Source organism: Gadus morhua, chromosome 18 (assembly GCF_902167405.1).
Source record: "Gadus morhua chromosome 18, gadMor3.0, whole genome shotgun sequence".
In the NCBI taxonomy this organism is placed as follows: Eukaryota; Metazoa; Chordata; class Actinopteri; order Gadiformes; family Gadidae; genus Gadus; species Gadus morhua.
Window position 1 is genome coordinate 17,713,696 of NC_044065.1, and position 25,993 is coordinate 17,739,688.

Here is a 25,993-nt window from a genome sequence, read left to right on the forward strand (position 1 = left end):
TGTTTGGAAAATATTGTGTACTCTTTCAACAACTTACTGAATCACTTATATTGCTTATCAAGTGAACTGCGTGCTCACCATATACACATGGACAAACGAACCTGTCAATCTCTACGAATCCCATTCGCATTCACATAATGTGAATTTAAAAACCGTGGCTGGTACATGCCACTTCAACATTTAACACTTACACACTTACGCTTACACTTTACCACACCTCATTAATTATTATTACTTATTAAAACTTTCTTAGTTTCTCTTTTTATGTTATTATTTATTATGTGATCTATGCTGCTACTTATTTTGACTTATCTTTTTACATATTTTTTTTACATATTTTTTTTTTTCATATATTTTACATTTACTTTATCTTGTATTGATGCTGCTCTGTGGCTGTTCAAGGAACAGCCACAAACAAGCCATGTTACTCTTGTATACTTGTACAATAGGATGTAATAAAAGTAATTCTGATTCTAAAAGCCACAAATCGCGTGTTGTTCTCCACTGCGTCTTTAAATAGAACGGCAGCGCTACGCATGCGCAGTGCAGTAGCAGTGTGTTTCTCCAACCCGAGGAGCTGCCGTAGCTGCACATGCGCGCTGTGGTAGCAGTGTTTAGTTTTCACCAGCCCGACGACGAGCTGCCGTCCGTCGGCCCTGAGTGTAGCAAACCTTCTCCTCATTCCCACGTCTAAAAGCTTTTCCTTTGCCTTGGATTACACGGAATTGCATCGACAAGCTTCACTTTTGGAATATTATAAAGTTACAATGTGGTACATCGCTGTGGAAACATCCCGGTTGTTTTTATAAGTGTCCGGATCGGGACGACTTAAAAACTACCAGGGGCTACTGCGGCAGAAAAACGGGATAAAACCCTTTGTTTGTTCCCCTTTGGACTATATCCTGTTTTTTGTACAAAATAAGTGTTGTTTTACGGAAGGACCATGTCGCAATGTAGGTTATGAGACGAGTTGTTCGTGTGGATGGCTTGTTTACAGTAGAAAATGGCTGCTGAAACGCAGTGTCGAGGAGACTGACCTGAATCAATGCATCAACACCAGGTTACCCCGGACAGGACACACTAAACATTAGGTTACCCCGGACAGGACCCCCTTAACATCAGGTTACCCTGGATAGGACCCACCAGAAGTAAGGTACAACGTGCAATGTCTAGGAGACTGAGCTGAATCAACGCATGAACCCCAGGTTACCCTGGACAGGTCCCACAAGAAGTGAGGTAGAAACATCAGGTTACCCTACCCTGGACCGGACCCACTAAACATCTGGTTCCCCTGGACAGGACCAACCAGAAGTAAGGTAGAAACATCAAGTTACCCCGGACAGAACCCCCAAGAAGTAAGGTAGAAACATCAAGTTACCCCGGCCAGAACCCCTCAGAAGTGAGGTAGTAACATCAGGTTCCACTGGACAGGACCCAGTAGAAGTAAGGTAGAAACATCAGGTTCCCCTGGACCGGACTCACCAGAAGTAAGGGAGATAGGGCAGCGAATGCAGCCAATTTACAGTGTACTGTGGCTCCTTGATCGATGGTTTCCCTGTTTGTGTTTCAAGCCATTGGGATCAAATCCCAGTCGCAAAGCCATCGCATCTGAACCGAGAAGACCAATGTTATGTGATGCTTTTTAATTTACATTGCCTTAAAAACCCTCATACCAAACTTTAATCCTGGATTAAAGTATGCATAGGCACAGAAATGCAGGACTTCCTTGGTTAAGCGGATCTTAATTGAAACAACCTGAGTTGGCAAGGTGTGGGTCCCCCCGGGCCTTTTTTCCTCTCCCTCCAGGTCTCTCCAGACCTCCACTGGCTCAGAATCAAAACACAAACGATGGATCAACAGCAACATGTGAGGGAACTCTTCCAACTGGGCCGTAGACGGGTCGGTCAGGACGGCCTGCGGACTATAAACGTGCTCCTGGTGGTGTACATCCTATCCTTTTGTGTCCTCCTGTGCGAAGCCTCTCCGGCCAAGCAGTGTGACAAGAGCTGTCTGTCTGGGAAGTGCATCAACGGGTCTTGCGTCTGCGACCGGGGATGGGTCGGGGACCAGTGTCAACACTGCCAAGGACGGTTCAAGTGAGTAACACTAGTTCAGGAGACTGGCGTTTTAGAGGAATATAAATATAACGCATCACTATATTTAATAATTAGCTAACATATGTTACGTATGTTGTTGAGTTGTGTACTTGCACTGTCCCATTTGTTTCCAACAATGTTCAAATCCAGTTTATTTCACGGTAACGGTCCGTTACATTTTGTCGTGTGTCAGTGGTGTGATATGCCCTTCACCCTTAACTTCCGGGAAAACACAAGAAAACAGTAATCCAGTAGAGACCTAATGTATTTAAATTATATTTAATTTGCTTAAGTTAAAACGATGTGATACTTTGACAAGTGGCTCATCCCATCCATCAAGCTTTCCCACACAGTCTTTACTTAAAAAAATATGTAATTGTTCAGTCCGAGAGAACAATGCCATCAATGATTGATAGTGTTTCCTATATATTGACAATTGACAACACGCGTTTGCTTTTCCACTCAGAAGTACAGCTGCCCAAATCATTATTCATCCTTTTTAAAGTTTTTAAGTCGGCTGATCTGTATTATTTACAGTCTATGTTAAGTCAGTTTAACCTGTATTATATACATTATATATGCCCCACAACGGACCTCCAATGTCCATGCAGTTCTTTACCTGCGTTTGACTTCTAAACATTAGCTATTGCAATCCATTGGGCTCATTTTGAAACTTGACTTTAATTTCATTTTAGTAAGGCTTTAGTTTAGGTCAGTACTTCCGCCATTGTGTTGAAATAGTTACCAAAAGATGGCTCAATAGAAAAGTGTGCTGCTGCACGAGTGTCTCATGGGCAGAAGTACACTGCTAGACACACAGGACACAAAGACTAAAGTCTTTGGTTCCCCTCGTCGGGAGGCTCTAATTCAGAGCATTTATAACCAATATCTTTCTAACTCAAACCCCCCCACTCCGTCAGCCTCACCCACAAATAGAATCATAAAGTAGGTTGTTTTGACCATGGATATCAGCACTGGGCATAACAGTATTAGAACATAACATTATCTACAGCTGTTTGGATAGTCGACTCATCTGAGTCGACTATCCAGTTAGCAAGTTAACGTTATGTTACTTGTGGCAATTTCAATAAAATGAAATAACGTGACCAAACGTAACGACAATAAATCTTAAATGCAATAACGTGATGACGTCAATATAATTCACAAACATGATTTTCTGCCTCCCTTCTGAATGCTGCATGAGTCACATAAGATCGATTTTCACCGGCAATGGTGGTGAAGACAACAACCCCCGTGTTCACACGCTGATTTTTCGTCATTAAACTGTTTTGTTATTGTTTTGATTGAGAGGCCCCTTGCGGCAGAATTGAAATGTTATTCCTTGATGCGAAGAAATACAGTTCTGCATCGACTGTTGGCCTCCTTCTTTGATTTTAGTCTGTCATTTCCCAATTTCCCTAACCCATCCCATATGTGGGTCGTGCACTCATGTGTGAACCAGAGTGGAATGGGCCTCCTACCATTTGTGGGTAGTGTTCAGTTCCCCTCGCTACACTTGTAATTACTTACACTAGTATATTGTAGTTATAGGTGATCTGTGTGTGTGCCTGGCAAAGCAAACGAAATGTGTTCTCTTTAGTTTCTGGCTTCCATTTAAGTAGCAGACTGCTTTCTGTTTGTTTGTTTGTTGGTTTGTATCTGCATAGTAAACTGACTGCTTCGGTTGCCTCACTATCTCTCTCAATGTAACTCAATATAGTTATAAGGCCTTATAAGGGAATAAAATCGAATTTGAAATTGAGTTTTCTCCCATTAAAAGACTCAGCCTGTCTTTGGTTGATCTGATTGAGAGATTATAGAACAGAAACATCTGCTTTCTCCACCTGGGAATGTGAAGAACACACTCCTAAGCCTGAAGTAGTAGTCAAATGTGCCAGAGAACCGAAGCCTAACATCTATTATATAAAAGAATGTGACCTTGCCATAAAAAATAGACTGATTTACACTCAAGAATATTTTTTTATGTTACGCTTATGGACCAAGAAACTGCTTGGCCAACTTTCTAGTTAGGCTTGAAGCTAATAACCGCACCTTCAAGTCACTCTGGGGAGTTAACTGTTGACTAATCACTAGATGTTGCGAAGGCCTGGCTGGGGAATATACCTCCTTTGCTGTGAAAGCAGTAACTTCCCCCTCCTCACCCCACCCTACACGTTTGGTTCAATCCATGACCTCATCAAATTCCGTACGATTCCTATTGTTTCCCCCTCCTGATGTCTCTTAGGTAACAGTTCTGGAGACATACCACAAGACAGTTTTCCAGGGGAATACCAAGATGTAGATAGACTTCGAGTGACACAAGGAGTTGAAACTGGACGAGCAAGGCATGAGAAATCCACTGGCATTGATTTCCAAGAGCAAAACTAAATGCAATGTGCTTGTGTTGTGTAGTTGGGTTTGCTGGGCAGTCTAGTCAGTGGTCAGGGTGTTGGGTTTGCTGAAGGGTCATGGGTTGAAACCCAATTGGACTCTGCAGTCCCTGGAGGCATCCTTGAGAAAATACCCGTACCCATATACTGCTCCTCAAGGAAGTGTCTGAATCCACGGTGGCTTTGCTGCTTGTATGATCGCACTGGCTGAATGATAAAACAGCAAACTGTCGATTTCTAGAACTAGACAGAACTCCAAAGTCATGTGTTATTTGATCTGGCATATTTGTATGGCCAGACAGATTTCCAGAAGACCTGGCATGGGTCGGCCAATCCCAAGCCTCAATCTAATATGGGCCTATTTTGATACGTTGACTGTGCAGAGGAGTGCCCAATGGGAAGGCCGTTGAGACATTTTCATAAACAACCAAGATGGCTGCCGCTGATCTGTCACAGGTTTCTGTTTCTCTGATTGTTTGAAGGGTTGTCCAATTTCATCCAGAGATATTTTGGTCGAAGTCTGTTGATAACGCATCTTGGTGATTGAAAACTGGTTCCAGACTAAAGCGTAATTTCCAATCGGTCTGGTGATGTCAGGCTAGTAATTCCTCCAAATACACCAGATTCCAGCTGCCTTAAAAGGCATGCAAGCTAGGCTATTTTGCTCATGCGTACAAGGCTAAATGGAGGCCTGCAGGCTAGGCTAATTGCAGACATGCTAACCTGATAATTGGACGTGGTAAATGACCTGTCGCTCTGAACAGGATGTGACCAAGAGATGACCTGGTGTTCCTTTCAGGGTGTCTCCTTACTACCTCACACATCCATCGTGAGCTGTGATTGGCTGCAGCCCCATGTCTCCACCTGACGAGCGAGGCATGCGTAAACAGGATGGCTGACCGTGCACACAGGTGCACCTCGAGAAAGCGCTGCGTCACACCAGATCCTTACCGCAACACACATAAACCCAACCAACTCTTACCTAATACTTAAACCCTAACCAACTCAAACCTCATACCTAAATATAACCATATTTATTTTATGCTAAGGTGAGTGATTTCTAAAGAATTGGTTGGTTTTTGTCTCTAAAAGCTATATGTGAATCACAAATACAATACTATCTGGTATGACCTAACAAACCATAATTACAATTCACACAGATAATAATCAGTTCATAGTGTGGCCGTGACGCACCTGCCCTCCGGCTGTAGGAAGGGGATTGAAGGGGCGTCTTCAGGGGAGCCAGCAGCCCTGGCCCAGAATAAGAAATCATGAAAGCATTATTTATAGATGAAGGAGGGGGGTTTGGTTTTCCTTTAAAGTTACTTTAAATATTTTTCTGGTTTTCAAAAAATATTTGCCCAACTGCTAGCAAGATATAATACCAACAAGGGATTGGCCCATTACTTAATATTGATTGTAATGCAATGATTGTAGCCTACATTGAAGCTCTGCCGTAATCAAGGCAGACTTGGACCGATGAGTGTACAGATGAGAAAGCCACTTGCGTCCACGAAGCAATCCTTTTTTAATGTTTCCTTTTTGTGTTATTAAAATAACACTGTAGAAATTAAAAGGAAAAACTATTTATTTGCGCTCACATTTATAGAATGTTTCCAATTTGAAAACGCAACACATGGGTTTTGTAGTTGAAAGTCTTCAAACTGTATTGACAACACAACTCAAATAAACGTTAAGTAATATTCATCAACACTACTGATTTCTACCTCACCTTGGTTGAAAGATAATCTATCGTATCGTCCTTGACGTCCTTGAATAGTAGTATCTGTCTCACAAACCCAGTCGAGCCAATCTAATTTTCCTTACCAAAATATTGAATACGTTTAATGTCAAAACGTGTTTAGAATTATCTCACCGTGCATTTTAGATGATTCCAGCGCCCAGTCGGTGACGACTCCTCCACTACACTTGTCTAACAGGGAGGTTTGGTCACCTAATGGGTCAGTCAGTCAGTCAGTCAGTCAGTCAGTCCTCCATGAGGCCTAGTTTTTGGTGGAAATTCTTCAAACTGTATTTACTAACGCAACTCTAAACTTTAAGAGTTTATTGTAATAAAAGCTAAAAATAGTATAAAAGAACAGTAGTCTGTCTCTGCAGAGAGGCCACGACACACTACAAGCATACCAAGGGAGGAAGCATACCTTATTCTTCATGTTTAACCTCTGTTTTTCTTGTATTCCTAGTCTGTCTTACATAGTTTTGATAGGCCAATATGTAAAGCGTCTTAGAGTACCATATTAAGCGCTATATAAATTTCATTTATTATTATTATTTATTATTATTAAGGGTGAAGCACTGTAGTGAGCCCCGAACAGGGCAACACTCCTGGGTTAAGAGCAGGGAAACATCCTTGAGGGCACAGCTTCAGATAGGGATACCACTGGTCCTTTATGCCTTCTCAGGAATGTATCTCCTTGTACTGCTGCGTCTGAGTCAGCCCAGGCTGTCTCACGGGGCCGCGGCCCTAGTGTGAGAGGGGCCACTCACACTAGGGCCGCGGCCCTGTGCCCGAGCTCATTTTGTGCATACTAAAGTCTAGAACGTTTGGCTAGTGTGACCACGCCATCCGTATTCCAGCACGGAACAGCCCCTTGGCCACGGCACACTTGGGAGAGGTGTACCGTGGCCAAAGTACAGATGCTAATGAGATGACACGCGCGGATACGCAACGTGAGCTGGATGACGTAGTCCTTGCGCGACCCTTCTTTCTTTATAGGGCCATGCCCTTCTTCCCCACAACAATCATTTGAAACAATGGCGGCAAGCGGTCCACGAGTGAGTTTACGTTGGTGCGATAGTGAAGTCGAGTGTTTACTTGAAATTTGGGCCGAGGACAGCATTCAGTCGCAGCTGGACACCACGCTTGGTGATGACGTATTTATCGTATTATGACGTGATGACGTATGCATGAAGGAGCATTCGTGCCCAGGCCATGGCCTTTGGGAGCAGTGTGACCACGGGCCAGCGGGGGGAGTGGGGAGGGGGGGAATCGTGCTGAATCTTCCTGCAGCACGGAACAGGCAAACTTGCCTAGTGTGAGTGTGCCCTCCAGTTAGACACCACAACACCTGCCGGGACAATGGTGGAAGGAGATGAGAGAACTCATGTTTTAGGCAGTAGCTGCATTCAGAAATCACCTCTTTGCTACGGTCCACGTGCACAGCTCTTACTGTGAACCGTTCCCCAGCAAGAGCTCTGTAAGTCAACATCAGTCATGTGCGGGGAGTTCAGTGGCTTGGAAGGCATCCTTGGTATCTCCACACACAACTGTTATCAATTAAAGCTTACTAGAGTTTCCTATACACTGTAATTATCACTTTCTGAAATTTGTCATCACATGTTATCTGAAGCACAAACCCAGTCAGACCGCACATAAACTAAAAATGACCATTTTCACATTTCACATTTCATTCAGTAAAATTACCAACAATGTAAATATTATAGCATTCACAATTGCAACAAATCTGGGTTACCAAATTACCAATTAACAGATGTGCTATTCCATAACCAAAAAAAACTATTTCCAATTAATTTGGATGACAAACTTACGGAAAGTTCTTCACATTGGTGTTGCGTACTGAGCCTCTTTGATGAGCCTCTTTGATGTTTGCTCGTTTAGTGGTGTTTTTCTCCTGCTCTGTATGTTATGCCACTGCTTGGAGAATAGCAGACATGGGAAACAAATAAAGCTCTTAACTTATTATACCACTGCTGCTGGAGCGATCTCACAACTTTGTCCCTTTTATGTTCATGCATGTTTTCAACAGCAGGGCATGGCCTCTATTCTTTTATTTTCTAATGAATTAAAATAACACAATTTGCTCAAGCATCTCAAATGTTGAATGGTTGTTGTGGTTTGATTAATTTGCTACAAGGCGACAGCACGTGCTTGTAGGGACGTGGCCTTTGAATTCTACTAAAACACTTTGATAGCCAGGACCAGCAGAGATGTTAGCTACTCTATTAGCTAGGTAGTCAGTGTCTGATAACCCAAATATGCTAGGTACCGTTGCAAGCTAAGTATTCCTAACATGCCAAGTGACACGACATGCTAGTTACCCAAACAGGCGGCCCTGAACATTATACTTTCGGATGATTCAGTTTCTGTGTCTGCGTCACGGGGTCTGAGTAGAGGGCATTCAACAATCCAAGTTAGTATAATCAGCAAAACAAATGCAACTGAAATCAAATTCTCAGGAGGTCCACGCTGTTCTCCCGGGTTCCTTAGTGCCGTCCTCTGTTACTTAAATAGCACAATTCCACCAACACAAGAATGCTTTTCACTCCCTTTTTAAGAGCTTAGCAGTTAGTTCCACGTCTCCCTTTCAAACTCTACCAACAGCCAGTTTACCATTTTTTTTTTTGTTTTGGTTTGCAAGCCACAAAATAATCGAGTCTGACCTTTAAAGTAACCCAACTTTTAACCTCAGATGATCTGCCTGGGTGAACCACGCTAACTGTTGTGCTTTCTTCTGTCTTCGTTGTCTAGGTTAACCGAGCCCTCGGGGTACCTGACGGACGGTCCCATCAACTACAAGTTCAAGACCAAGTGTACCTGGCTCATAGAGGGCTAGTGAGTACTGGGGCACCTTCCGTCTGTCCTCCAGACACCAGCTGCATTGTGAAAGCATTGACGCAATGCATTTGATGCAAGCCGTTGCTCAGCTGAACCGTGTTTAATCCACCATGCCAAGCCCCAGTGATAAAAGTTGATATTTGAAATGTCAGTGGAGAACTTAGGGTGGCTGCTGCCAAGTTCCAAAACTAGCTTCACCACGTGCAACGGTGGCGATTATGGCTGAAATGAAAGAATCGATTTGTAATAAAACAAATAATTATCAAAGATTAATTTCTTTAACTCTTTTTGTTTCCTTTCCTCCTTGTCTTGCTGTCGTTCCGCAGTCCAAACTCTGTTCTTAGGTTGCGCTTCAATCACTTTGCCACAGAGTGCAGCTGGGATCACATGTACGTGTATGACGGAGACTCCGTTTACGCCTCTCTGGTCGCTGTTTTCAGGTACGTTTCTTCACGTGTGTGTAAGAGCATCCTCACACTGAAACGTAAAACTATAATGGGCCCACATCTAGGGAAACACATAACATTGCATACGGGTGAATGCGATTGGCTCAATATGTGTCGTTGATGATTTTATCTCTATTGCATAGTGTTGCAAATTATAAATTTGCACTTTGCAAAAAATAAAACCTGATGATAATCTTTCATTTTCAAGGTACTGCAAATAACCACACACAGCTAATGGAAAAGCTGACACATCTTGATGTGTTAATAATCAAACAGTTTTACTGTTGCTGTGGTTTTTCTCAGGGATATGATTCAGCTTTGTCAAATTTTATCGTTAGGAAAGTGTTAGTCACAATTGCTCTGCACAAGATGAAAAGATAATAAACCGATAAATTAACACAAAACTAGTCTGAATAAACTTATGTTTGTTAATGTGCATTAAAATAACCTATCTAAACAGGCTGTAGGCAAGATTTGGGAGTTGGAAAGAGAACAGAAGAGAGCAAGGTTTAGAATATACACACTCTAAAAACTTAAAGCAGAGTCTTATTATCGTAGTCATCCGTCTTTCTAATACGTGACAGATGACTATGCCATATTCAACAAATTACACTTAAATTATACCTTAGATCACGCTGTCGATCTAGCCTACAGCACATTCTAATAGGCCTTCATCAATTGGCTTGCACAGGCTTTTAACCACGGGTCCTATAAAATAATAATCATTGTATTACACGTCGGATCTAATGAGAGATCTTCAACTTGAACCTTAGCAGCCGATCGCTCTGCAACAGTAAAATAAAAGAATGGAAATAAAGAATTCAACAATTTGCATTATGTTTACTCTATTTTCACGCTCAGTTATAAGATGAACCGCAACGGGGAACCAACGGGACAGCCCGCAGCCCATGTTGAGCGGTGTGAACTGAACAAGGGAAAAGTGAAGCAACTGCGTTGCTTACAACCAAGACACCCACGGCGACTCGGACAGCCGAGCCTGCTTAGCCCTCCCCACTTTAGATCGCTTTACTGCCTAACAGTATATCGGGCAAACACTAGCCTATGTCTTCCGTCATATTCGATGAAGATGCGGACATGATCGTGGCGTGATACTGTGAAAAAGTGAATTAGTTGGTGGAGGTCATCTGCTAGTTTGCTTAGGCGCTGCGCTGTTGGACAGCGGTGGGTTCACCTTGACGTGGGTGATGGCGTGTCATGTTTAACAAGGTGCATCCTGTCTCCCCCCCTCCCACAGTGGCCTCATCGTCCCAGAGGTGAGGGGCAACGAGACGGTGCCGGAGGTGGAGACCACGTCGGGCTACGCCCTGCTGTACTTCTTCAGCGACGCGGCGTACAACCTCACCGGCTTTGAGATCTTTTACTCGTGAGTCGCTCGCCGCCCTCGGCCGTTTATTCGAAGGACTGTGTGCGTCTTGGGAAGTGAGGTTTGTAATGATACGCTGCTCTGTGTGCGTGACGTCGGTCAGCATCATCGTCAACAGCAGTGTAACAACAGGGTTAGTCACGGCTGTGGTACTGAGCCAGGCCTGCCCCGTAACAGCCACTTGCAGCTAACAATGTGGGCAAGGTTGTTTGATAGCCAGCCCAAAGAGGAAAGTGTCTGGTTAAATTGCTTGATAGTATAACGGGGTCAGGCTCAGACTATTTCAGTTCTATTTTGGGTCGATTTTAATTATTGAGTTTTAATGAAAGTTGGTGACGGTATTTGTCATTGAATTGGTCTTGGGAAACCTTAATATGGTCAAATGTAGAATGTAAAGGGCAGAATGAATGTACAAAATACAAAGACCCAATACCCTTTGTATATTTTGCTCCATAAGATCAAGTGTACAATCCCGCATCAGGAAATGTGGCTGCTTATTTAGTCTCACTGCTCTCACTGCTGTTGATAATAAAAAGTTTAATAGATAGATAGCAACTTTATTAATCCCCCGGAGGGGAAATACCTTTGTTACAACAGCCCACTAGCAGTGGAAAACAAAGGATAAATACATTACATTAAAAGTACAAAGTACAAATGAAAACAAAAAATGGATGCTAAAGTAAATGCTTAAGAAAAGACAGGGCATACAAAACAGAACGGTAAAAAAAACGGTATAAACAATATAAATTATGAAGTGTAAAGAATTAATGCACGCATACTGAAAAACAAACCAAACCGACCCAGACACACAGTAACCAAAGTACGCTCAACGTGTGTGTTCCCCCTCCCTGTCCAGCATCAACTCGTGCCCCAACAACTGCTCGGGCCACGGCAAGTGCACCACAGGGAACTCCATTTCCAGCCGCGTGTACTGCGAGTGCGACAAGTACTGGAAGGGCGAGGCGTGCGACATCCCGTACTGCCGCAACAACTGCGGCAGCCCCGACCGCGGCTACTGCGACCTGACCGGCGAGAAGCTGTGCGTGTGCAACGACAGCTGGCAAGGTAGGAAGGCCCTCTTCATGGCCGCCGATGGCTCAATGAGGTTTTAGATTTGGTCACATGATGGTGTTTCTGTTTGGAATATTTGAATAGGGACGACACTACAACGTTTATATACCTGTTACTGTGTGATGTCATTTCCTTTTTTAAGTTGTAGTATTCAGTGTGTTTTGTCTGTGCTAGTTTGTCGGCAATAGCCATTTATTCGTAGCTCACCCTTCACAAAGTCATTCATGGTCATTCATAGTGCTTTACAGAAGCAGGACTCCTGCTTCAATGAAAACCAATGGAACGACATCATTAAAAGACGATAATCTTTTCAAAATTAGAATTTTTGATATAAAATGGTGTATGTAGAATGTATCGAGTAGCGTAGACATAACCATTTGATCGCAAAGCTGCGGCAAACAGACTTTCTTTGAGTGCTTCCTCCTCCGGGGGTGGGGGGGTCGGTGGTGAGTGTGTGTGTGTGTGTGCGTGTGGAGTCTGTTGGAGGACTAGCGTTGAGATGGCGGTGGACTGGGCTAGGCTGACAGGTGGTTGGAGCTCCATGTGGCCAGCTGATGTGTTCCCTATCCTTCAGAGGACGGGACGTCCAGTGGCTCGGGTTTCTAACCTTTGCCTAGAATTGTTTCTTTTGGCACGCCTTGCCCCAGCTCAAAAGCGTTGGCGTCTCGCAGCCTACAGAAAACGAGATATATCAGAACCCAACCACAACCTGATTATCAATCTACTAAGTACCCATAGCATGGTTGGACAGCAGAAGGAATCGAATACCTTTTTATCCAAAGTGACCTGCAGGGAGATACTGCTGCAGGTTGTGAGGGCGGAGCAGGGAGATACTGATTGAGTTTGTGAATGGCGCCAGGCGGAGGTTGGGTATCCTACAAGTGGACGCCTGGGATCAATTGCGTAACCTTTCGTCTGGGAATCAAACTCCCTGGCCACTGGACACCGTCCACTAGTCAGCCCTGCATCGCTGCCCTCCTGTTCCCTGCTCTTCAGGTTCCTCCTCTCAGTACTGTCTGGTCGGCTCGGGGGGGCTGGATGCTGCCAGAGTACCGGGTTCAATGCCCAAATTGTGCAGCTTTGAGCAAACCCTCCACCTTAACGATGAGTGTTTGAATTCACCAGGCGCCACTTGGCGTGACGGCACCTGCTAAATAACTAAATGTGACGTAGTAACTCTAACCCTCATACCTGTTCCAAGGCTCTCTTATTGAGACATTTGGGCTGAGCTGTTAAAATAAAGTAGACGGTGGTGCTGCTGAGGTGCCCTTCCCAAGTGTGTGTGTGTGTGTGTGTGTGTGTGTGTGTGTGTGTGTGTGTGTGTGTGTGTGTAACCGTCCTACTGGAGCCCTTCACGCGATTTGATCTGTTCTGTTGTGTTTAGTATGAAAACCCTGAACACCCATCCGTTCTGTCCTCATCTGGTCCTCGTGATTGTTGGTTTTTCTTTCCGAATGGTTCGTTATTGTCCCCTTATGGAGGTTGAAGAGGATGCATTATTGACGAAATGCGCTGAAATATTTAAACTACACTCCACAAACTCCCTCCCCATCCCATAACTAAAGCCATTACATCTCTTAACAACCGTCTAAACCGGCGATTCCTTTCAGTTTCATTCTGAGTAATGAATGACTTTGTAAAATGGAAGTATGAATTGTGAATGGACCACATCGCCCTGTGGTGGAAGCTTTCGTTCCTCAGCTTTAATATTTAATTTCTAAGCCCTTCAAGTACATTTTGAGTCCATTACGGTTACATATCCTAGGTTCCTAAAACAATTCCCATCTCACTTAAGAACCCTTTGGATCAACGTTTTGTACGTTTCAAACATGGCCGAAAACAAAACTGCTACATTGATTGTTCTCAATGTACAAAAAAAACCCTTTCGGCCCGTCTGTGGAGCGCTTGTGACGGCCCGTTGGCGCTGGGCCGACGGACGGCCCCCGATCCACGGAGGCAGTCCGCTGGCTCGCTCCAAGAAAAAGCAATCAAAGAGCCTCACCTCCCTACCTCCCCTCAGCGCTTGCACTAATAAATGATGTCATTATTTTGTAAGCTGGTTGGTTTTCGGACGCGGTGAAGCGGAATGTTGTTAAAAGGGGCAGCCTTACTCCGGCGGGCTTCTAATCTAAGAGTCCTGCCTCATAAGGCTGTTCATCAAAACTCGGTCTGTCAACTCCGTTTCCGCCCCAAAAAACTAAACGGGTACCATCTGTTGTTTCTAAATTGGACCAATGGGAGACGCTGATCCCAGACCACCGATCCCACTAGTCTAACGAGTGGCAGTTGATGTTGCAGACCGCAATGCATTCCACATGATGCGTACAAGACAGAGAAGATGGCGCGCGTGGCAGCATACCTTTCACCATTGCATTTTGTTATTAATAAATATAAAAATGGAGAGGGATAACGTTTTGACGTGAGTTGAGGAGACTGTCTCTCTGTGTCTGTCCGTCTCTGTCTCTCTGTTTCTCTGTCTGTCAATTAAATTCAATGCAAAAAAAGCTCTATTGGCATGAGCAACAAACATTTACATTGGCAAAGTGGGCGAACAATAAAAACGCTAAATACAAAATATATATATATTACACTATTAAATACTCTCTCTTTCTCTGTCTCTGTGTAGGTCCGGACTGCTCGCTGACGGTGCCGTCCACTGAGTCCTTCTGGATGATGCCCAGCGTCAAGCCCTTCGGGACGTCCCTGGCGCGCGCCTCCCACCAGGCCGTGGTGCAGGACAAGGTCATGTGGGTGGTGGGCGGCTACACCTTCAACTACAGCTCCTTCCAGATGGTTCTCAGGTGAGTGGGACTGTTTGTTTGGTGTTTTCAAATTATTCATAATTCAGTGCGGCAGAGGGTAGGTAGATCAGGCCTGCGATTGGTTGGAATGTCTGAGCAACGCCTCTTTGGATTGGGTGACATAAGCAGATTTTATAAATATCATATTATGTCTAATCATATATTTCTCAGTTTGGGTTCATGATTACTCATGATTTGTTTCGAGGTATAATCGTCAGTTTGGTGATTTCAAGCTAAAGTCAGCGTGTAGACAACATAATTTAATTTTTTAATAATGTGACAGAAGTTAAGTCATCAAATAGAGATATGAGGATTTCAATTAATTACCTTGATGTCTGAACCTCGTTTCCACTCAAATTAACGGGTGGTCTGTTTTTCTAACAAAAGTGGAATCATATCTTTAGTTGCCAATTATTTGAGTTCCCCTAAACGTTGCCTTTGTTACCGGAATACTTTGAAAACGAATCCAGCAGGAACTCATAAATGAACAACCTAGTCTCCCTGGCCTCTTGAGACCCAAACGGCAACAACAAACGAATACCTCTGCGTATGAACTAGCATCGCGGCGCTACAGAGAACCACTCCCCGACATATTCCATTTTAACAGGAAGTGCACTCACAATATGCGGCAAATCTTCAGCACGTTGACGCCACGAGAAGTTTTGTGTGTGTGTGTGTGTGTGCGTGCGTGTGTGTGTTTGAGGGAAGGCGTTTTAATGAGGGTACTTCCTGTTTCGACAGCTACAACCTGGAGAGTGGGGTATGGAACACAGTTCCCATCAACAGCGGACCGCTGCCCCGATACGGCCACTCGGTCGCAGCATGCCAGGTAACCCACACTCTAGCCATTATGCACTAGGAGCACGGAGAGTTAGGTGATGGGATGGGGTTATGTTCTGTAACAACTGCCGGTGAGGGGGCTTTTTCACAGGCTAACCTACATGAAATCTGAACTGAAAGGGATACTAGATTTTGATACGATAATGATTTAAATTGTTACGTTTAGGGATGCGTTTGAGATTGCTAGTTTTAGGTATTTGGTCACATAGATATAAATATAGGCCATTTGGTGGACTATTTCAACCAAAAGTATTTTACAATACTGAAGTGGGATTAACCCCTGTGGATCATTAACCCCGCCAGTGTTAATCATTCCGCCCTGGACCGACTGACCTCTCTGAGACTCTGTTGCGGATGCTAAGGCGGTTCCCTCTCTTCCCGGTCTCAGGGGGACATCTACATGTTCGGCGGGCGTTTGGAGACGGGCCTGGGCAACGTGACGGACGAGCTGTGGGTGTTCAGCGTGGCGAGCCGGACCTGGCAGCGCCGCACCCTCGTCCTGGCCCCCACGGCGCCCGGCCAGCAGATCTACGCCGTGGAGGGCCACTCCGCCCACTGCGTGACGATGGAGGGCGGCGAGGTCGTCATGGTGGTGCTGTTCGGCTACTCGCCCATCTACAGCTACGTCAGCAGCGTGCAGGAGTACAACATCCGTGAGTGCTAATGTCGACCGCTAGGCTAACGTTTGGCGCTAGGTTAACGTCTGGCGCTAGGCTAACGTCTGGCGCTAGGCTAACGTCTGGCGCTAGGCTAACGTCTGGCGCTAGGTTAACGTCTGGCAATAGGCTAACGTCTGGCGCTAGGCTAACGTTTGGCGCTAGGCTAATGTCTGGCGCTAGGCTAATGTTGGGCCCTAGGCCAGGTTAATGTTGTGCCCTATGCTAATGTCGGGTGCTAGGCAAGGTTAATGTCAGGTGCAACCCTAGGCTGACGCGGAGTGCTGGTCCTTGGACAAGACATGTCTACATAGACAGCCCATGGGCCTTTGGGTCGTACGCCAATGTCGGCCAATATTGGAGAGGCAAAGACTGGCCTATAAACCAGTACAAGTAAAGGGGGTAACTGCGGTTAATCTGGATGAAAAGCACTACAACCTATACATTATTCAACCAATATAATTCACTCTACTACCCCATTTACTAGTATTTTTCCACAGTTCAGTCTTGGCCTCTCAAATGTAGCACCAGTGTAGAGATACCGCAGCAACAATGCAGTCAATGCGGCGTCTATGAATATATTGTGTGTCTGTGTGCTAGTCTCTCTCTCCTCCCCCTAACCAATATATATAAAAAAGAATATGATTGTAACTGCTGCCTCCACAGTTAGTGACACATCCGATGGATGTATAATTATGGGATAGGCCTTAATGATGAGTGCAGGGTAGGAGAAAATGCTAAACTAATTAAAAAACAAACAAATAGATAATGCCCTGCTCACCAGTGACCCCTTGTGTTCTTGTATGGGTACTGTAGCTATTACTGCAATGACTACGTTTAAGACAAACATGGGGGGAAAAGACAAAACTATTTCTTCAAATATCACACACGCTGTCCGTCCGTCCGTCTGTCTGTCTGTCTGTCTGTCTGTCTGTCTGTCTGTCTGTCTGTCTCTGTGGCAGTGTGTATGTGTGAACATTTCATGAGTCTTGGTGAATCTGATGATTACACAATCTGTATCTGTAGTGTTCATTTCCTGTGTGCGTGTGTGTGTGTAACGTGTGTCTCTGTTGACTCCAAAATGAGGATGTTTGCTAAGGTTTGTTAGGGCTAGTTAGTTTAATGTTTTATTTCTCATTCACTGATGTAGCCCAGGGACCTACCATTGATGTGTTATATGTTAATGTGTTCACAAAGTATGCAATATAATTCATATAGCAGGGCCGGGAATTGGCAGGAACCTATGTTTCTTTATCTTTGATGTGGTTATACTTTGGGGTTCGGTTCTACAGTTCCAGCATTATTCTTTTATATAAATGTTCACAGAACATAATTGTTGCAAATTCACCCTTGGCGAATACACTCCACCGACTTCTGTAGTTTCCACTGAGATAACATCAAGGCTTGCTTTTCGATGTTTGAGCAATCCTGACAATACATCAAAGTATTGCAACAGCAAAGAAAATAAATAATTCTAACCCTATCCCATACAAACAGGTTTTTCTTTTCCATTTCTTCTCCCCCATTCCCTTAGAAGCACTTTTCTAACCTGTGGCCCCTCAATATGCTTCACTATCAGGGCTTCGCACTCACCTATTCATACTAGGTATCAACGTTAACCCATAAATCTTGTTGCTTGTCGGTTGCATTATTTTTTTGGGGGTCCGTCTGGACTGTGGAGTGCGTGTTGGTTTCACTTCACACAAAAAGATGTTCAGATCAGGTGACTTATTGGAAGTTGGACAGACACCGCGTCTCTAGCCCACTGTTTAATTCTCCTCATGTCTCAATTATTCCCATATGCGATCGGCGGAGAATAGATCTCTAAATTATTATGGACAGAAGAATAAACGCTATAGCGTTTAGTCTACTAAGACTACAGTTAGCCATCTCACTCCAAGATCTTTTTGTGTGAAGTGAAAAAAATTATCCCTGGCACTCAATTTTTCCGTTTCCTCAATACTAAAGCGGCGTCCCTTCGGAGCTGTCATTTTCTTAAATGAGCCGCGGCAATGTTTCCATTGAGCTCCTAACGCTGATTGGCCCCTGGTGAATCCCGCGCAGGGTCTCAACCAGGTCCGCCATCTCAGACCATCGTGGGCGTTCGAGCCCGCTCTCTGCACACGGTCAACTTGCAGTAAGCATGCCTCGTGTTTCAATTCAAACACCGGTCGTGCCGCGGTTAGAGCCACTGCCTCTCACTCGGAGAGTGTGTGTGTGTGTGTGTGTGAATCGGAGGCAGAACGGAAGATAGATAAGCAGAGTTACGAAGTAGCTGGCGGCTGGCGCGGCTCGAAATGGCTGTTATTTTAAATAGCACATTTTAATCTGATGGGTTAACCGATGATCGGTTTCCTACTGCTTGGGAAAGCGCTGTAAAAAACACTCTGTTTACCCCCCCCTCCAGGGTCCAACACGTGGTCCCTCCCGGAGACGCGGGGGGCAGTGGCCCAGGGCGCGTACGGCCACAGCAGCACCCTGGACCCCGGCACTAGCAGCGTCTTTGTGCACGGCGGCTACAAGACCCTCCCCGCCAACAAGTACGGGCTGGTGGACGAGCTGTACCGCTACGAGGTCAACACGCGCACCTGGTGAGCACGCGCACGCACGCACGCACGCACGCACGCACGCACGCACGCACACACACACACACACACACACACACACACACACACACACACACACACACACACACACACACACACACACACACACACACACACACACACACACACACACACACACACACGGCTACCTGTGTATAGACAGACAAACCTGCATACATTTACATACACATCTATCTATGCACACATGCATGCGAGCATTTTTACATGTATCATGTTTATGTATGCATACATTTAAACATACACATCTATAGACGCGTACACATGCAGGAATGCATTTACATGCACATACATATAAACAAACCGTGTGTGTGTGTGTGTGTGTGTGTGTGTGTGTGTGTGTGTGTGTGTGTCCAGGTTCATCCTGAAGGAGAGTGGCTATCCTCGCTACTTCCACTCGGCGGTGCTGGTGGGCGGGACCCTGATGGTGTTTGGCGGGAACACGCACAACGACACGTCGCTTAGCAACGGTGCCAAGTGCTTCTCCGCCGACTTCCTGGCCTACGACATCGGTAGGGGCCGCGCGTCACCTCGCCATGGCAACTGCTTCAGCGATTAATAAAATGAATTCCATGGAGCTTCGTCAGCGCTCGCTCCGTTAACCTCTTCATCCTGAGATGACCCGTATCCGGGTAAAGCCCCTCCCCCCCCCAATAGCAAAGATGTTTAAAGGCATTTAAACACGTCAGACGCCCCTAGAAAAAATATTACTTTGGTCTAACATAACCATTGTTAAACGAAAGACCCGATCAAAATAAGAAACATGTAACAAAAAGAGTTAGGTATTTCATACCTGTGCAAATGCACATCAATCAAAGTATAGTAAATAAGAGACAGTTTCAAGGGCTGGTAAATTAACATTGTAGTTGCAGCTTTGGAGATATACTCTATTTAACCTGTGAATGTTATTTTCCGAAATGGTCCTTGTGATGAAAAGGTTCATCAATAATACCTAGAACTTCTAAATATACCTGGTCCACAAGACCTTCAACCTCCGAATCAACCAAACCATCATTGTTAGATGCTTTTGTGCTGGTAATCTTACTATATTATTTTGCAGTATGCAAATGGTTTGTCTCCATAGTGACGGGTGAATAAATCAGGATACACTTTGATATTTTTCTCACGTCAACTGTATCTGTGTTCAGCTCTTTATCACTGTTATAGTCTCAAAGGGCCTCACAAGCCCATGTTATACCCCCTCCTCTCCCCGCCAAGAGGTTCTGGAATCACATTAGGTAATGAGGAGATTATAGATTAGTCTCGAGTGCAAAATCAATCGGGACCGTGCTGGCTCGTTTGTTTATCGGACAGCCTAAAGTGTGCCACGAAGAATACTTGACTGTGTCTCCATGATTCCTTCAATGACCTCCTCCTCCTCCTCCTCCTGCCTCAGTCACCCTCTCTCTCCCCCTCCTCTTCCTCCCAGCCTGTGACTCGTGGTCCCGCCTCCCCAAGCCGGACCTCCACCGAGACCTCCCCCGCTTTGGACACACGGCCGTGGTCAGCAACGGGTGAGTCTCTACTGCTGCTTCTCCCCCTCCTGTGTCTCTCCCCCGTCTCCCCTTCTACTCATCCCACCCCATTCTCTCCCTCTTTTCCGTTCTCTCCCTCTTCCTCCCTCTAACATCCAGCCCTCCTCTTCTCTCCCCTATCTCTCTCCTCTTTCCATCTCCTGTAAACCCCGCCCTAATATACTCTTACTGCTTCTCTCGTTGAGCACACTTGTATCAATGGTTGTAGTGGCTCCAGCATCGACTGCACTCTTGGACTGGCATGTTTCTGTGGAGGACTCAACCAGCATTTATACACACCACAAAACACACCACTATCCTGACCCCACATTCAGGGCACACCAGCTTAAAGTTACAGGGAATAGTTTTGGAGAACGTTCCACATTATTACCAGGACGTGTGTATGTATTATGATTCATAGATTCAGTTATATAATAATCTTAACAGACAATTGCATTATCTGGCAAACCAATGCAGTGGCCATTTGAAGCGTGCCTGTTCAAGATGGGCCGATTGCTTGGGCTCCAGTTACGCTGCTTGCATCTTTCTCGAGCGCTGCTCATTCAAAAAACACTTAACACTGCTCTCACTTTGGCCCTCAGTATCACACCCACCGAGTGTGAAGTGGATCAGAGCAAGGGTTCACTGAATAGCGAACGTGAGATAATCAACCAGTTGCTGTCATTGCTTATCTCTATAGCTATTTGAGACCTGCTTTTAGCTAAGCCAAACCAATTGGCAAACATACAAGACTAGACTGCTACAGCCTAACATCTCTGGCCTCTCTTTCTTCGCCTGTTCTTGAATGTACTGCGCTGTAGCAACGGAGAGCAAACTATACCCGGTGTAGCAGTTAAAGGAGCTCCCGCCTCAATACACTACAGTGTGCTCTCCTTGCGAAAGTAAATCAAAGCCAAGTGGGATGTCGATCGGCTGAGCGGTAGTCGAGAAAATCGAGGAGGGACAAACGGAGACTGCATACGTAAACATGTAGACACTGCCACCATTATCATGTGGACCAATGGGTCAATTATTGTCGAAAAATTGCAAATTATTTCCATAACCTTTGGTCACGCATTTAATCCGGTGGCATTTCACCGCAAACCAAACAGGTTGGGAACGTGTGTGTGTGTGACTGTGTGTGTGTGTGACTGTGTGTGACTGTGTGCTCGCATACACGCATGTATGCGAGTGAGTGAGGGAGAAAAGATTGGTGTTGTGGTTAATAAATGATGGCTAAGCTTTTAGAGCTAGCCAATCGGAGCAATACACTTTGCTGTTGTAATCAATGAAAAGTAATTAACGTGTGTGTGTGTGTGTGTGTGTGTGTGTGTGTGTGTGTGCGTGTGCGCGTGCCCTCTCCTCCAGCTCCATGTACGTGTTCGGGGGTTTCTCGGGGGTCCTGCGCAACGACCTGCTGGTCTACCGGCCCCCCAGCTGCCAGGCCTTCCAGACCCCGGACACCTGCCAGGGGGCGGGCCCCGGGCTGCGCTGCATCTGGGGCCAGGGCCGCTGCGACCCCTGGGAGCCCCGCATGGCCCCCGGGAGCCTCAGCAGAGCAGCCTTCTGCCCTGCTAAAGCTGGTGAGGGGAGGGAGGGGGGCCGTCTAAACCAGGGGGTCTGTAGATATCTAGCTCAGCGTTCTCGTCTAATTGTTGGGCCCCTAGGCTAATAACCCCCACCATTTTTTGGTTAATTACTTATCTAATACACAGCCTAAGGCCCAATCCCATTTCTACCCCTTACCCCTTCCACTTACCCCTCCCCCTTGTTTTGAAGGGGTAAGGGGAAGGGGTAAGGGGTAGAAATGGGACTGGGACTAAATCTCAAAGAGCACTCGTGTGTTTATTCGGAGCCGCTTATTTTGGTGTGATAAAATGCCCCAATAGGTTCCCCCAATGCGCTCAGTGAAAGGCCTGTTGGATCTGCATTATATCCAGGCTGTGTCCAGTCCGTTGGACCCGTATTATCTAGAGTCACACCCACACTGGAGCTCCATTGACTGTGCAGCAAGTTAACGATGATGGGTGACACCACCAGGCCTGCTCCTCTATCCCAGAGGAAACACTGCATCTATATTAGGGATGCACCGATCCGCTTTTTTCACCTCCGATACCGATATCTGAGGTTTAGTATCGGCCGATACCGATCCGATACCGATATAGAAAAACAGCGCGAAATTATGGCCACAAACTGTAAGTTTCATCGAGGGGTAAAGACTGGGATCATGAGACTTGAATTTTTGGAGGTGCTTTATAAGGTTTGTGGTATTAAAGCTAGAAGGTTTAGTACCACCCCTCGGGACATTTACTTTGCATATGTTGCATGTAGCCGTGGAGCTTGCTGGCTTAGGTAAAGTGAAATAGCTCCAGATAGCAGATCCTTTTGCTCGCTCCATTTTGCAATCACTGTAGGCTCCGCACGGCGTGTTGCTTGTTTATGACGTCACTCACAGCGCACAGCATAGAAACTGAATAGATCAGCCAATAGATAGATAGATACACTTTTATTAATCCCGTGAGAACATTTTCGTGGGAAATTCAATTATCAAAGCAGCAAGGTAGTAGGAATAGGATTCAAGTATGTACATAAACGTAAAAAAAATCTTTTTTTTTTTTTTTTTTTTAAATCTGGATCGGCCCATTTGTCACCGATACCCGATCTAGAAATGTCTTCAATATCGGTACCGATACCGATACAAATATCGGATCGGTGCATCCCTAATCTATATAGACAGATGGATAGATAGATAGTTAGATCTGCTTCTCTGATGTTCTTTATCTCTCTCTCACCGCAGAGGATGGCAGTGGTGAAAGAGGGTGGTGGAATAAGGAAGTGTCTCTCTGTCTGTCTGTCTGTGGTTCCTGGTCACCAGGCAACCTTCAAATTAGCAGCTGTCTGAAAAGAGCAATCCCTTTTTCCTTTCAGCGAGCCGAAGCAGTAGAATTCTACTGTAATGTTAAATGTCAAATAGGGACCACTTTCGTCTTTGTCTAAGCATACTCTCATGCTGTGTGTTTAAGGACGTGAATCATTCAGATCAAATTGGAGTCAGTTCGTCTTTTTGTTTGTCTCATTGTCCCTCAAAACTAAGCCTAACCCTTGTTAAAAATGGGAAATTAAAATGGGAACTAAATGTGACCTGGTGAAATGCAGCTCTCACAGACAGACAGACTGACTTACTCTCCTGTGTTCTCTCTCTCCCCCCATCTTTTGCTCTGTCTTCCTCTATCTTTCAGTTTACCTTAAAACAATCATGTTGATTTCATAACCCTCGGTCTTGGTCCTCTCCCTCCAGCCTCTGTGGACGAGCGGTGCTACCGTTTCTCGGACTGTGCCAGCTGCTCAGCCAACTCCAACGGCTGCCAGTGGTGCGACGACAAGCGCTGCATCTCCGCCGCCAGCAACTGCACTTCCGTAAGTTGACCAGCAGAGGGCGCTGTCGCACCGCCCAGACATGAGAGAATGGCCACGCGGGAGTTTTGTGTTTTCCAGCCATCGATTTATCTTGCCTTCACAATGAGCTGCAATGCACTTCATAGTTCAGATAGATACACATTATTTACGCAAAATACATAAATGATGATGATGTGGATAATACAGGCTTTAAACTAGGCACTTTAAAACATAAGGAAAACAAATATGCAATCAGAAATAGTTAGAATTGTTGGTGTTTTGACAAGGGCATGTTATTGTGTCCTACTTTACATCCATTTCAGTGGTGGAATGTCATCTCCACTGAACCCCACCGAGTACATTTTACTTTAGCCCTCGATTCCAGTGAGCGCCTCAAACGGTTTACAGCCCAACAAAACAGGATCCCTCTAAGCCCCTAAACCCTCCTGTCTAAGGCTCCTTTCACACCTGAGCTGTGTGGTCCGTTTGCTCAAACCCTGGTTTGGTACCCCTGTGTGAGCGCTTTGTTTAGTCATTGTCATCATCATTCGAACTCTGGTGCAGACCAAAAATAACAGACTCTAGTCCACTTTAAAACAGGGGTCTCGGTGTGCTTCAAAGGGAATTCTGGTTCAGTTTGCGATAGATAAATAATTAAAAAATCATAATGTAGAGCCATATACATGGCAATCCGGAGGTGAAAGCTCCCTTCGAAATATGGTCAGACGATATATAAAGCAATGTGGCCCCTCAAAAACACTGTCGTTTGATACATTTTTCAGGGCCCATTGAAGTGCACCCAGAAAGGCAAAACAAGGGCGCACAATGTCGTTGCTGCTCCATTATTATTATCCGGAACAAGAAAGATTGTGAGTTTCACTCTGAGTTGCTGTCCAATAGACCGCGAGGCAATTGTTTACAAGTCCAGCCTGAACCCTAACCAGACACAAAGAAATTGCTGCAAAGTACCAACCACACCCCCGAATGGAGCCGAGGCTACCCAACTATAGGTGTGGAAGCAGCCTAAATGACAAGGGAGGGCCCTTGGGAGCCAGAGGGAAGAACGCCTTAAGGAGGACCACCGGAGATGGACTCCTCCCCCCAGGGATGCAAGACGTGTAGGCGACCGTAGCTCAGGAGGTAAAGTAGGTTGGCTGGTAACCTGAAGGTTGCTAGTTCGATCCCGGCTCCTCCTAGCTATGTGTCGAACTGTTTCTGAGCGAGACCCCTAACCACGACTGCTGACGAGTTGGCTGTCGCCCTGTGTGGTTGAATTTGGATAAAAACGTCAGCACAATCCCCTAAATGTAAATCCAAAGACTTTCCATTGGGCTGACGAAGAAGGTCGGCATAAAACCAAAACGGAAAAAATCCGAGGCTCCAAGACAGGTGGCCGGTTCCTCTGGTGTGAATTCCTTTGTCTCCCCCCCCCCCCCCCCCCCAGGGTGTGCAGAACTTCACCAGGTGCCCGGTGCGGACGGAGCAGGTGTGCAGTAAGCTGGCCAACTGTAAGGGCTGCTCCCTCAACCCCAGCTGCCAGTGGGACCAGAACCAGTCCGAGTGCCACGCCCTGCCTGGTAACAACGCACACTTTATATACACTATACTAACGCTTGCTTGTATATAGTTATGCACACTGCAGAACCAGTCAGTGCCACGCCCTGCTTGGTAGTAACACACACAATGACACACTTTGAATGCACTTCAATACACGTGTCAGTTTTAACACGCTGCCAGGTGATAATACACAGTTAATACACACGTCTAATATGCACTACAGTCATGGTGTCCTCCGACGTCTGCTCCACCCTCTTCATACGTTTTTACGACACTAAACTCACAGGCGCATGACTTTATCACCATGACAACAAATGGTGTTAAACGGAAGAATGCCTTTCCCGTTCCCCGTCTTACCTTGTTGTGCTAATTAGATTTTGTAATCACGGGGAAGTAATGACTATTGATAATAGAGGGGCACTTCACCTGGCGCACAATGTTCATTAAAAGAGGTTTTATACATCTGTCCTGGCCATCTGAGCCAATGATGTTTGATCTGTGATTCTCACTGCATCATGCACCTGTTCTCTGTGTGTGTGTGTGTGTGTGTGTGTGTGTGTGTGTGTGTGTGTGTGTGTGTGTGTGTGTGTGTGTGTGTGTGTGTGCACGTGAGCATATAAA

The 25,993-nt window shown here is 45.5% G+C and overlaps 1 protein-coding gene across 5 annotated transcripts in view; it reads left to right on the forward strand.

Moving 5' to 3' along the window:
• Positions 1-597: 597 nt before the first annotated feature.
• Positions 598-25,993, forward strand: part of atrnl1b (attractin-like 1b) — an 87,236-nt gene continuing 61,840 nt past the window's right edge. For 3 of the 5 annotated variants that reach the window (XM_030339925.1, XM_030339924.1, XM_030339923.1), the window contains exons 1-14: positions 598-2,096; positions 8,997-9,080; positions 9,410-9,523; positions 10,785-10,913; positions 11,770-11,978; positions 14,611-14,785; positions 15,527-15,614; positions 16,014-16,278; positions 18,689-18,872; positions 19,263-19,417; positions 20,335-20,419; positions 21,788-22,002; positions 23,718-23,836; positions 25,260-25,392. In XM_030339925.1, coding sequence (XP_030195785.1) covers positions 1,849-2,096; positions 8,997-9,080; positions 9,410-9,523; positions 10,785-10,913; positions 11,770-11,978; positions 14,611-14,785; positions 15,527-15,614; positions 16,014-16,278; positions 18,689-18,872; positions 19,263-19,417; positions 20,335-20,419; positions 21,788-22,002; positions 23,718-23,836; positions 25,260-25,392 — 2,203 coding nt within the window. In that variant the 5' untranslated portion in view covers positions 598-1,848. The remainder of the gene's footprint in view (positions 2,097-8,996; positions 9,081-9,409; positions 9,524-10,784; positions 10,914-11,769; positions 11,979-14,610; positions 14,786-15,526; positions 15,615-16,013; positions 16,279-18,688; positions 18,873-19,262; positions 19,418-20,334; positions 20,420-21,787; positions 22,003-23,717; positions 23,837-25,259; positions 25,393-25,993) is intronic. The other 2 variants (XM_030339922.1, XM_030339926.1) reach the window with 1 other exon arrangement.